Source organism: Clupea harengus, chromosome 12 (assembly GCF_900700415.2).
Source record: "Clupea harengus chromosome 12, Ch_v2.0.2, whole genome shotgun sequence".
NCBI lineage: Eukaryota > Metazoa > Chordata > Actinopteri > Clupeiformes > Clupeidae > Clupea > Clupea harengus.
Genome location: NC_045163.1, coordinates 24,226,832 through 24,239,502, shown reverse-complemented (window position 1 = coordinate 24,239,502; position 12,671 = coordinate 24,226,832). Strand labels below are relative to the sequence as shown.

At 41.4% G+C, this 12,671-nt stretch overlaps 2 protein-coding genes across 4 annotated transcripts; one reads left to right on the top strand and one right to left on the bottom strand.

Moving 5' to 3' along the window:
- On the top strand, window positions 1-2,004 carry LOC116222981 (zinc finger BED domain-containing protein 5-like). Its single transcript, XM_031578445.1, has 2 exons — window positions 1-713; window positions 1,914-2,004. Exons 1-2 carry the CDS (start codon window positions 1-3, stop codon window positions 2,002-2,004), a joined length of 804 nt encoding a protein of 267 aa, XP_031434305.1.
- A 3,084-nt stretch (window positions 2,005-5,088) lies between these two features.
- On the bottom strand, window positions 5,089-9,854 carry LOC116222817. Of its 3 annotated transcripts, none has more exons than XM_031577669.1 (4): window positions 9,777-9,854; window positions 7,787-7,799; window positions 7,464-7,511; window positions 5,089-7,075 (listed from the first exon to the last, which is right to left on the bottom strand). In XM_031577669.1, exons 1-4 carry the CDS (start codon window positions 9,804-9,806, stop codon window positions 6,627-6,629), a joined length of 540 nt encoding a protein of 179 aa, XP_031433529.1. In that variant the 5' UTR covers window positions 9,807-9,854; the 3' UTR covers window positions 5,089-6,626. The 3 variants fall into 3 exon arrangements, with proteins under 3 accessions (XP_031433529.1, XP_031433530.1, XP_031433528.1); XM_031577670.1 differs by lacking the exon at window positions 9,777-9,854 and adding an exon at window positions 8,892-9,099; XM_031577668.1 differs by lacking the exon at window positions 9,777-9,854 and adding an exon at window positions 8,561-8,874.
- Between the last annotated feature and the right edge of the window lie 2,817 nt (window positions 9,855-12,671).

Here is a 12,671-nt window from a genome sequence, read left to right as displayed (position 1 = left end):
ATGTCCAGTGATATCAAAGAGCAGCTAATTGACTACATTCAAATCAGTCCTTACTATGCACTGCAGCTGGACGAATCCACTGACATTGCTGGACAGGCCCAGCTTCTCACTTACGTCAGGTATGTGCGGGAAAAGAAAATTGAGGAAGACATCCTGTTTTGCCGGCCTCTTCAGGCCCGTACAACCGGGGAGGCAATATTTAATGTCCTTGACTCGTTCATCCAAGACAGTGGTTTGGGCTGGGGAAAGTGTATTGGCCTCTGCACAGATGGAGCGCGGCCGATGACAGGGCGTGAGTGTGGCCTCGTAGCTCGCGTCCAGCAAGTTGCTCCACTTGTGCAATGGACACACTGCATGGTCCATTGCGAGGCACTTGCTGCCAAGAAAATGCCACCGTTCTTCGAGTCAGTACTTCACCAGGCCGTGAAAATTATTAACCATATTAAGGCTCGTCCACTTAACTCCCGTTTGTTTGGGGTCCTCTGCCAGGAGATGGGGTCAGGGCACGAACAGCTGTTTCTGCACACTGAAGTTCGCTGGCTCTCCAGGGGGCGGGTGTTACAACGGCTGTATGAGTTGCGAGAGGAGGTAAAGTTGTTTTTGACCGAAAGTCAAACAGATCTGGCGAAGCACCTGGATGATACCATGTGGCTTGCCTCTCTCTCCTATTTGGTGGATATTTTTGACCGGCTGAATGGCCTCAACCTGTCTTTGCAAGGCCGCCAATCTAACGTTCTGCTCCTCGTTGATAGAGTGAATGCCTTCACACAAAAAATTGCTCTCTGGCATGGCCGCATCAGTTCTGGAAACTGCAACATGTTTCCCAGCCTTGCAGACTTCATTGCCGATGCACGTGGCACTGATTTCTCCTCTCTCTTCCAATCAGCTGCTGATCACCTTTCAGCGCTGAAGAATCAGTTTGGGTCCTATTTCAAAGAGGACTACCGTTCATTCCCCTGGGTTCGGGATCCATTTATCTGCTCAGCAGACGAGCTGTCAATAGACATGCAAGAGCAGCTAATTGAGCTGAAGAGTGACAGTAGACTTAAGCATCTGTTTACCACCTCTTCTCTTTCGTCATTCTGGGTAGTGTAAGATAAATTCAGTTTAGGTATGAATTTATTAACATTTTATTTCTATTAACAATGTATGCCCATTTAACCAGCAAACTGAAGGCAGTTGGAAAAACAGGTTTCAGACAGAGGGGCCCTAAGATAACATACAAAGCACATGCTTTCAAGTAGGATGACCAGTGACATAAATTCCAAGGTCAGAGGGCAGCCTGGGCAGGAGACAGATGAGATAGGGAGACTATCTGTACCAGGGAGTGGAGATTCACAGAAACTTAATTGTCAGGCCAGAAATTACGACTGAAACATGCAAGTCACAGAGAGGCGTATACGTGTGGGGCCCAGAAAGTACCATCAGTGAAGATGGGACTTATAAACCAATTGGGATCACATGTAACATTCAGAACGCGTTCTCCAGCCGTGGGTGACAGAGCTATTGTGAGCTCGGCATCTCCGGCTGAATCTTGTCCAATCTTAAAACCAGTAAACTCAACTGTATCAAACCAAGTGCTACATGTGGCGGTCCATTACTCTGATTTCCAGCACGCAGATAGTTTAATTATCTTAACAGTAGCAATGATGCCGGAATACCCTCAGCTTTGCGACATAGCCTTAAAATGCTCCTCCTTTTCGCCTCGAAATATTTGTGTGAGGCAGGCTTTTCAAAACTGACTGCGCTTAAAACTAAATACCGCAACCGCGCACAGATCGAGGATGACCTGAGGATATGTTTGTCAAACATTGCCCCAAGATTTGAGGACCTTTGCAAGGCAAAGCAGGCTCAGGTCTCACATTGACAGACCTGTAAGAGTCAACTACCGATGATCAATCTATTGTGGGCAGCGTGGGCGCCATGATCTCCTACATGCTGGACCCCAGCTACACCACATCACCTGCCTGGGCGGCGTGTCTGCGCTCTCCGCCGTCATGGTGAGGACCCAGCAGACTCCAGGGGGGTTGGGGGGTGTCGGTTAAACGAATGTCAACGTTAAAGACACCCAAGTATCTTCCAGGGTCAGGACCTTTATGTTTAATTTGAATGACACTGCAAAATGTTCACTTTGTCCTTACATGTTACTGTGTGTAGATTGATGGACAATATTCAATTTTTGTCAAATGATATCAGTTAACAGAGAGGGGATCTTTCTATCTTTTGTGTGACTGAGCAGGCGAAACTGAAACTGTCCGCTTCATGTTGTTTCATCTTGTTCAAAACTAGTGCACATAAAACAGTGACAATAGATCAAGTAAAGAATGCACAGTATTATTTCCTCATCCCTTCATAATAATATCATTAAGCCTTAAATAATTCTCTGTACAACCAAAACTACTAACAGCAGATGTGGACCACTTCACAATGATATTGTTGTCCAGATACGGACAACAGTATCTTGACAGTATCTGGTCATTTTGATCAGCATACAAATGCATACCCATGGGTACAAGCCCATTCAAAAATAAAACTGACAGCAATAACTGATCACCAGTTTGCAACCATACTGGCATACAATATAATACCGATATGTTTGTAGCAGTATTTATATGTATTTATGTTTTTATGTTTTTTGCTTTTGGATACAGCGAAGGCCATATTATGAATGTGTTATGTTATGTTATGTTATGTAACTGGTCCCTTTACGTTTACTGAAGTATATGCAGGAAGATGGGCGTTCTCCGGTCACGACCCCCACCCCAAAACTCAACCCCTGCACTTAGAGTTTCCGCCAAGATGTGAAGCATGTGCTGCGTTTTTCACCTTTTATCCGTGAAAATAGTTTTGATTGTCAATGACACCCCTCCCTTCCGTACATCTGAAGCAACATTTGGGTCGGTTGGAATTGTTTATAGCTCAGTCTGGACCCCACCTTTAATGGTGGTAAACATTTAACAACTAGGACGATATTTACATTTAAATTCCAAATATTTCCACCAGATGGCACTGTTTCTGTGATCACAACCATGCTGGCCTGTGTGGTTTCTGAAAGTTATTCCCATGATCAGGGACGTGCACAGGAATTTTGAAGGGCCATTGCTCTGACCTGAAAAAAGGGCAACCCCCCCACAGCAAAAATAAAGAAAACACACAGACTGTATGGAGAACTGAGAAGAACAGGGTCTTTGTTAATAGTAATAAATAAAATACAGCAATTCATTTGAGCATGGCATCATTCAGTAGAGAGTATTCCAGCCAGGGGTCATCGTTATACCAGTGGGCTAGAAAAGAGCGCCCTTCTGGATTTATTGGGAACGCCACAATAGGACGGCACGGCCCGACTGAATGGGAACATTTTATGAATGCTTGATTGTATTTGAGATTACTGCTCTGTACATGAGCTGGATCTGTGGGATTACCCAATCTCAGCAAAAAAATCTGAATCTGTTTTCATGGATTGTGCCTCACTCTCCATCTCAATATCCTCCCTGGCAGGCAGTCTGTCCTGACTTTCTGTGTCGTCTCTCCTTTACCTGTTTTCCATGTCTGTCCTGATCTCATCTGGGTCTGGCTCTGACTCTTTGGATGCAGTTGATGTGCTTGGCTCATCATCTGTCCAACCATATATTATTGTTATTACCATTATCATTACTATTATAATGCCCACTAGAAGCAGTGGTATTTTTGTTCTGCTCAGGCAACATCTTTGAAAGGATCTCTAAAATAGCCTATACTTTTTTTAAGATTACAATTATTTAGCATGTGGCTCTTTATCCCTGTACTTTCTAGCATGGTCCTTGATCAGCACTTGGGCCTACCTGTCCAATGTCCACATTTTCCTCTGGTCTGGAGGCTTGTGGTTGCTTCTCATCTTAAATGTAATGTCATTATAATAAATTGCCATTAGTAGGCTAAAAATATGAGTTTGATTAATGAATTAATGAGAATGAATGAATTCATTCATTAACCTAAACATTGTCATCTTTATCACAATTCAATGTCTCTGTCTCACCTGCTGGTTTGCTTTTTTGTTGCCAACACTGCAGGGATGTGCTCCCCTTTGCTGCCTCTTAAGCTGCTTCTCTCTGTCCTGAGTCCTCCTCTTTTCCCTAGGCATTCCGCACTTTACACTTAACAACACCAAAAATAGTGATAGGATTTAGACATTTAACCATTTCGAATGAAATAATTCATGTGATGCATTACTTCCATCATTTATTCTTCTTGTTAAAACGAAATGTAAGAAACTAACCATCAGCAGACATCGAGCTTAGTTTTCCTACCAAAACATTAGCATGTGATAACGAGCTGGTTGTCTGGTAGGCAAGCTAGCTGTCTGATTATTTAGGCTAAACGTGGCAAACTGAGCCTGGATTTATGAAGATTTTAATTCGTTTCATAAAACTTGATGATGATTGTTCGTTTGTTATACATTTCTACAACTTCAAACTCACCTTTTCTGACAACGTCAAAGCAGTTGCTCATCGATACAGAAGAAGACTACCGTGACCGTCTCTTGTGGCAAAGAAATACAGACTCAGGTGCTCAGGTCGCGTGCAGTACTGCAGAGTAAACAGAGTAGGGGGCATGCCCAAACGAGTTACTTTGCCCTCCCCTTACTGACTTCCACTCTCGTTGCCCATAGGCTTATCGATTGGAAGTGGATAAGGCTACTTTATGAAATGTTTCGGGTGGCGATTTTTTTTAAATCTAGGCCTAATTCTGCAGCTGATTAAATTCACTTTTCAATTATTATAATCTGTTTTCCCTCGGAGGGGCACTTTGACTCGAGGAGGGCCAACGGGCAGTTGCCCAGGCAACCTTAGCCACCCCCTGTGCACGTCCCTGCCCATGATTGTATTGGTGTCGTTGTAGCTGACTTCCTAATTTACAATGTGATGATGAGAAGATTCTTGTTTAAAATCTGGATGTTGTGAAATGTTTACTCATTCACTCATGACATAATTTCAACAGCCAAGGAATGTCCCCCTTTCCCTCCAACACTATATGAGGACTGAGAACTAAGCCATTAAGTTAATTATCCCCTCTTAACATTACCACACAATAAACACATACTCACACCTGTGGCACAAAAGGGCTATATTGTTAATATTTTATTGGAGCATAAATACATAAATACTGCACTGAATCAGCATGACAATAGATTATTACAGTTAGTAAACTTATTACAGCTTTTTAATTTAGATATAAATAGATAATTACAAACATATTACCATAGCAGTGGTTCTTGGTAATAGAAATACATTCAACAAACTATGTTGCCTGCAGAATACAGTACACAGATATCTGGTCCAAGTGAAGAGTGTGGCAAGTTGTGAGTCACTGAAACTAAATCCAGACAAAACATGACTTCATTACAAGAGATTTTCTCACACAAGAGAGTTCACACTTTCACTCCTTTGCCATAATAATGTATGCTATGTGTTACAGGCATCATATATTCAGATATTAAACCTGATGTGAAACATGTTACACACAATTAACGACCAGTGGAAGCTTTGTGGCAATTATTTCCTTAGCTGAGAGGAAAGTGCCCAGATGTTTGACAGATTTTTGTCAGCACGATCAAGAACTCATCCCCAGAAAGTTAAATACTGTGTATTTTTTGTTCAACTAAATTTACAAAAATTGAATTCAAGAGGGTCGCTTTTTCACAAATTACCCTCATCTACCTGCTGATTTTGAAATGGCCCACTTCAGTTAGCATACATACGATTGGTTGCTTTCAGAGCAACATTTAAATGTTATGTGTACCAGTTACTGGCTTACATGATTCAGAAACACATAGAACAAGGCTTTCTTTACCAGCAGTGTGATAGCACAGAACAGACACCAAGAACAAAAGGCCAAAAAATATGTCCAGATAAATTACAAAAACACAACTTACAATATGTTCATATACATAAACTTCTGTACATATATTTAGTTTGAAGATTCCCCTCAACATAGCTTGTTTAAATCTGAATGAACCATAATACAAAAAAGAATGAAGACTGAAAGATAAAGTGTGAGAATTTAATGTTATTGCTATAAATGTGTGTTAAAATACCAGGAAGTGCCATAAAAATAATAAGTAGAGCTAATCATCGCTAGACTGACAATGCATATTAATAATTCAGGACACTAAACCTTCCATCGTACCCGATAACAGAAGAGGATTGGCTAAAGGGCCAGTGCTGTAAAGTGTGCAGTGACGAGAACAAAGGCATGTGGCAGTTCCTGATGTTGGCGCTGATGTTTTCTACGGGCATTCTGTGAACAGTAAACTCGCAGCTGTTATGCAATACGGTCGCAACCATGCAAGTGGAGAATTTTCCACACTCTGGCCCATGCGACACAGCCACTGAGCGGGAGTCGCAAAAAAAAAAAGACACCCAAAGCATTTCTAGGAACTTTCAACCACAGATAACTAATGGTTCACTGCACAAGAGGGGGCAACGTAAGCAAATCTGCCCATTGATGCTAAGGTAGGATAGTGCTGATAGTGCGCTGGAAGCTGGTTGACCCTTACCCTGTGAGCAGGTTGGTTAGGGTCAAAATGGACAGATGGCGATTGAGAAAAAGGACTTCTGTCAAAACAGGCAACACATTCAGAGCACGCTTTAGTCCTGCAAATCGGAATGCTTGACGATGGTTAGGAACGTGGAGAGTGGTGTGTTGTAGTCCAGCTTGTCCCGGTGCTTGGCCATGACGCGTATGTACTGGCTTTTCTTCAGCTCCAGCAGCACCATGAAACTCAGATGCACTATCTGCTCGTCGTGAACGTCCTTAACCTCTCGTTCGTCCCAGGCTGCAACCAACTGGTCCTCGGGGATCCCATCAGTGCCATTGGTGTTGAGCTGGAGCCGTAGGCGGACTCTTTTGTCCGTCTGTCCAGTGTCCGTGCTCCCGCTCCTCAGAATGAAGACGGCCTGCACGAACACTACATAAATTCCGTCGTCGTCCACGGCGATCCGAGTCTTGCTCGGGTCCAAGGACATGCCCCTGGGGTTGTGCTCCTGCTCCCATCTCACTGGGCCTAACACTTCAGTGTGGCTGTCGTCTCTGGATACTAGGTGAAAGCAGAGAGGATGGATCACTTGCAAATGTCATCTATTTTTATTTTATTTTTTTTACATAAAACATGCACTTAAAAACAATATCACTTTCAGCGACAAGATAATTTAGTACTTCATCTGTTTTACATCTTTTCCATTCATACAGTGAAGAGGTGAAACATTACAGAGGGGACAAAGTCAAGTTACAAAAAAACCCAAACAAACAAAGATAACAAAGATAACAAAGATAACAAAGATAAGCCATTTCTTTCATCCCCTTTCTTAGTTTTTTTAATGAAATGGGGCACATACAGCAAATCTACTTACAACAAATACATTTTTCACGTCGACTTGCTCTCATGTATCTCTCAGGTTGCTAAGCATCTCAAGTGGTTGACTTACCTTTAAGGAACCAATGTGCTTTAGAGGATGAGTTTCCAGGGTCACGCCCTATCATTTTCCATGATGAGATCAGGAACCAAGAATGAATGTCCATGTGTTGATATTAAAAACACAGTTTATACCAAAGGTACAAATATGTGTTATGTTCACTGTGTTCATATGCTTTCTTGAGTGTGTGTGTGTTAGAGTAATTCACAATGTTGCATTGTGTGCCACGATAACAATTGTAAAGACAAGTGAAAGACACACCCTATTAATGTGTAATGTAGAATAATGCCAGGTGAATTGTTGAGATGCTTTCTAGTTGACATAAGGATACATACCGTTCAGGGATTCCTGTAGAGAACAAAAAGATTGAGAACAAAACAATTGAGATGTGCACGTGAGGAGCAAATTAATAACTTTTGACAAAGAACAAATGACACATATTGACACTTTGGAAAACAGGCTGGAGAAACAGACACAAAGTGTAATGCACAGCAGTGAGGACGTTGGCTCATTCCTAAACGACGTATGTAAGAGGGGATATTATGGAACTGTCTCTGAAATACCTCGCCTTCCGAAGTGAATATTTAGAATTATAAGTCAGTTGTGAAACGATGCATGTATTGCGTAATATAAACGACAGTTGCAGCCAACGCGGTGTGACGGTGTTAATGAAATAGACTACACCAGTTGCCCATCTCCAAGTTCGCAAAGTAGACTACCATCACAAGGAAGGAACGCATTTAACGGGAACGAGTGGGAAAATATAGTTTGACGCCGACGTTACACACCTCCATAACTCCAATCTAGTATTTCAGAAGTTTACTTTATCCTATGCTCAAACGTATTGTTTCGACCCAGGATCAGGCTACGTATACGGTTAGTGCTTTAAAGTTTGAAGCTCCAATGTAACGTTAAACGCATGCATAGCTAGTATAAACATAAAAACAGTGTCTTCTACAAAATAATGATTTCCAGGAGACGTTTCTATGGTACATTTGAACAGCGAGTAAAATATTTTTTTGAAAATCAGTGATTTATTACGATGCGAAATTAAATTGATACCGATAAAACAAGCACAGGCGTGTTGCAGACACAATGAAAGCTCTTACCTTTGACAGCAAAAACCAGGCAATGCACACCACATTGCACGCAAGAAGTACCAAACCCACTGCGTTTAAGCGGATTTGTACCGAAGAAGAAACTGACATAACTGTTACAACTCCACAAGATGTTCAAGAAACCACAGATCGCACACTGGGAACGGCCAGTTCAGTTGCGTCTAAAAACGACACACATGTCCCACGCATAGAGCGCATCAATTTCCTTCCTCAGCATTTCCTACATTGCGCACCACCTGTTGCTGTAGGTTACAATACACAACACCTAGTCAATTCAATTCAACTGAACATGTGACTGACAAATTATATTTTTCTACATTACCTGCATGTTCTTGCAACAGTGTTTCCTCAAAATACTTATAAGCTAAACATGAAATTGCCTTTTCAGCAACATATGATGCTGTTTTGAAGAAGTGGCCAAGACACATGGAAGACGAGTGGACAAGAAAAGTGAACCAAAAGTGCTTTGTGTCTGGTTACTGGCAGCAAGGCGTATTAAGACAACATGACAACAAAGTCATTTGAATGTTAGTGGGAGTTCTAAGTGAGGGAGAAGAAATCCTGGATTATGATTGGTACACATGTCAGAACAAGGAAAAGTCATTGAATTAGAGTCCATGTTCCTTGGAACATTGTCTAGATATACAAGTCTGAATATACACAACTATATCAGTTGAAGTCTTTGTAAAAAGACAAAGCCTCACAAAGTATTTACGCAGCCATCACATACAAATGTCAGGGGCCCTGGGTGTGCAGAGACAGCAAAAGTGAAAGCACAGTCAGTGGGCGGGAGTAGGCCTTTGCAATGAGCATTTGCCCCCTTCAACTCATGCAGACTTTCAGCCTTTGCTATCATATGTTACATTTTTTCCTAAGGGCAAGTGTAGCCACAGGTTGTTTACTTCCTGTCATTTTGCTATGTAAATGACTCACTCTCTCTGTAGATTGACTAAGATTACACTGTAGGTTTCCAGAAATTGGGTCATTACTAAGATCATTTCACAGAAGGCCCATGGATACAGAGCGTAGTAGATGCTCTCCTTTTCTCTGACATTTTCAGATTTGTTCCTTAAGTATAGCGGAAAATACGTCAAAGGAGCCGCAGCTTCCTCTTTCTCCTTTCCTATCCCATAATTTTTTTCCCTCCACAAAATTACAGTTGCAAAAACAACTTTTATTTTTTTACAGATACAAAGTATTTACAAACCTTGGTCAGAGATTCCGTAGCTTTTATCATGAGTCTGAAAGGGTTGACAGTAAGTCTTCACATGTGCTGGGAGGCAGTAGAGCATGTAAATACAGAGTAGAGAAGAAATATGATTTCTCAGTTGTCGTGGTCATATGGTTTTAGGATACAATTGATGCAGTTGCTCAACAGCTGTGTTCATCAAACTCTAGCGTGGGTGAATTTTTTTCCAACTAACAAATGTTCTCACAGCCATCTCTCTCTCTCTCTCTCATGAGTTATATTTGACCTGACCTGGACTCTTATCCCACCCCCACACCCTAAGTCTGTGTTACATTAACACACATTACATTGCACATTGCTCATCCACATTGCACCCCTGTTTTGCTTTTTGCACTCTACTTTCCACTTTACTTTTTTTATATTCATTGTTTATATATTTGTATCGTATATATTGTGTTTTTTGGTTCTTATGTGTAGTACTCTTCTTATGTGTAGTACTTATTTGTGATTTTATGTTCTGTGTAGTACTCATTGTGTTTCTATGTTTTTATGTTTTATGTTTACTGTATGCACCTTCACACCAGAAAAAATTCCAAGTAGGTGTAAACCTACTTGGCAATAAATCCCATTCTGATTCTGATTCTGATTCTGATTTAGTACTACATAAAACCACTTTCAGCTCCTTTATTGTACATCATTCTGCCAGGAAAACCAGCTAACAATGTGCTCATGGAACCAGGCACCGGGCTTAGGCACCATATACAAGTTTGCAGAACAGAATCTACACTGACTCACTTAAGAAACATTGCCACATGGGCCTGTGTGTGTGTGTGTGTGTGTGTGTGTCATGGCAAACATGATGTTGCTCATTGAAACTGACATTTCAGAGGACTTTCATTGTGTGGTTATTTAGTGAGTAGCTCTTCTTTTCTCTTCTCTTTTTGACACATTCAGTCTTTACAACTGAAACATCCTTCTTTCTGTTAGCAAAATGTGCTGAATACATCTTTTTACATACAAGGCTACGGCAATTCATTATTATAATAATTGTTATCGTTGTGGTTTTAGTATTCATTAACTTCTAATTGTTTTTTACAAATATACTGTACATAGCATGCTTAAGGGACTGAGACGTACTTAACCCCTTTTTATTACTGCGGCTATCAAATGAGGCTAAACACAAGAACATGGTTGTTAAAGTGTTACTTTAACATATTTATATACTCATTTCATATTTTGATTCAGAGACCAAGTGGTCAGAAAAGGTGTGTTGTAAAACAGAACATAAATATTAGTTTTGTTGGAAATAAAATCACTCCATCATTATGTGATTAACTAGAAGTTCATTAAAGATAAGTGCATGAACTCTTTGTAAATAGTTCAGTGTTCAGTATGTCCTTGTCTAAGCTTGCAACATAACCCTTCAGTAAGTCAATATAACTGATAACAAACCAGAATGATCTACAATCAAATGAAAATCTATACCTTTAAGCTATCCTTAAGTATACTACTTTGTGAAAACCTTGTGCTAGTATGTCCACTATTTTGGTAGCTAGTGTAGCAACAATAAAACGAGCTACTTGACAGAGCAAAAGAGAGCAGACATTGAGTTGACACTAGGTAAACATCTAAACATGAAATGGCATGGATAGAGTTCAGGTGTTTATTATGGCATGGATAGATGTAGGTGTTTATGTAAACATCTGGATAGAGTTCAGGTGTTTATGTGTCAAAGTATATCAAGTGTTTATTGAGCAGCTAGTATGCATTTGCCTCACTTTCATCTCTGTAAAGAGGCTGTGTGAATGCTATTTCATTTCTGTAAAGAGACTGTGTGAATGCTATTTCATTTCTGTAAAGAGGCTGTGTGAAGGCTATTTCATTTCTGTAGAGAGGCTGTGTGAATGCTATTGGCTTCATTCTGACGTATAATAATTAGCCAGATGACGTGGTGCATACATGCGAGTGAAAACACTTCTTGACAAAACACTCAAACGGAGAATTTCAGTGGCTTTCCTTTCAGTCAGATGTTGGTCTCATGTACACACTGCACCTCTTTGGCCTGGGGTAATGCGTCAAATATCTCTTTTTCAGTTTCGTACCGCCAGCGTGACAGGAACCAGAGAGAGAGAAGGAAATGCTCTGGTCTGCAGCACTAACCACTGAAGTAGAATGAAAGAGGGGAGAAAGCGACACTGAAAGCAGCTGGAGGTGACTCAGTGCCTTCCAATCTAATTTTTCTTACTAAATGTACTGTTTCCATTTACTGACCTCAACCTGTGGTCAGTGACTCATTCAGACGGTAAAAAACTGATAATGTAATGTACACCTGCCAGAGGTGGATTGTACAACTGAAAGGAAGGTGTATTGAAGCGAAGCGTAATCATTGCATCATTAAGAATGCTGAGGCTAAACAATTCTTTACATTACACAACTGACCACCCAATTCGTGTGGTTCACCAGAAGCATTGTGGGGTTAAGTGGTTAGGTTCACGCCCTATGACTCAAGCGCTTTGTTTTCCTGTAATGACCCCCCATCTCATACGCCCACCTTGAAGGAATTGTAGTTTGAGAAGGGAAGGGAAGGGTAGGGGGGGGGGGTGTTTGGATGGGAAACAGCCCTCTGACATTTGCACGGGGGAAAGGCAGTGGATGGTTCAGCTAGACGGGGTTCCCCTTCTTCACACTGCCACAAACGCGTCTTGAGCCAGCAGAGATGAATCACAGGTAGTGGAGGGGGAGGGGGGGGGGGGGGGGGGGGGGGGGGGGTGCGTGTGTTACAGCCAGGAAACACAAGGGATGAAGTCGAGAGAGCGAGAGAAGTTGTCCATGAAACTCAACCAACACACGCAGTGCCACAGACATTGATCTGGCTCTCGGTGGTTTTGCCAATCCCTAATTTTGCTGGAAAAT

Bases quoted from the DNA above. Each gene is read 5' to 3' on its own strand.
- LOC116222817 (XM_031577668.1), bottom strand. From the start codon at position 8,659: ATGTCAGTTTCTTCTTCGGTACAAATCCGCTTAAACGCAGTGGGTTTG. The intron at 7,076-7,463 runs GTAAGTCAACCA...GCTTTCACCTAG, and splicing joins AGCACATTGGTTCCTTAAAG to TATCCAGAGACGACAGCCAC.
- LOC116222981 (XM_031578445.1), top strand. From the start codon at position 1: ATGTCCAGTGATATCAAAGAGCAGCTAATTGACTACATTCAAATCAGT. The intron at 714-1,913 runs GCAAGGCCGCCA...TATTGTGGGCAG, and splicing joins AATGGCCTCAACCTGTCTTT to CGTGGGCGCCATGATCTCCT.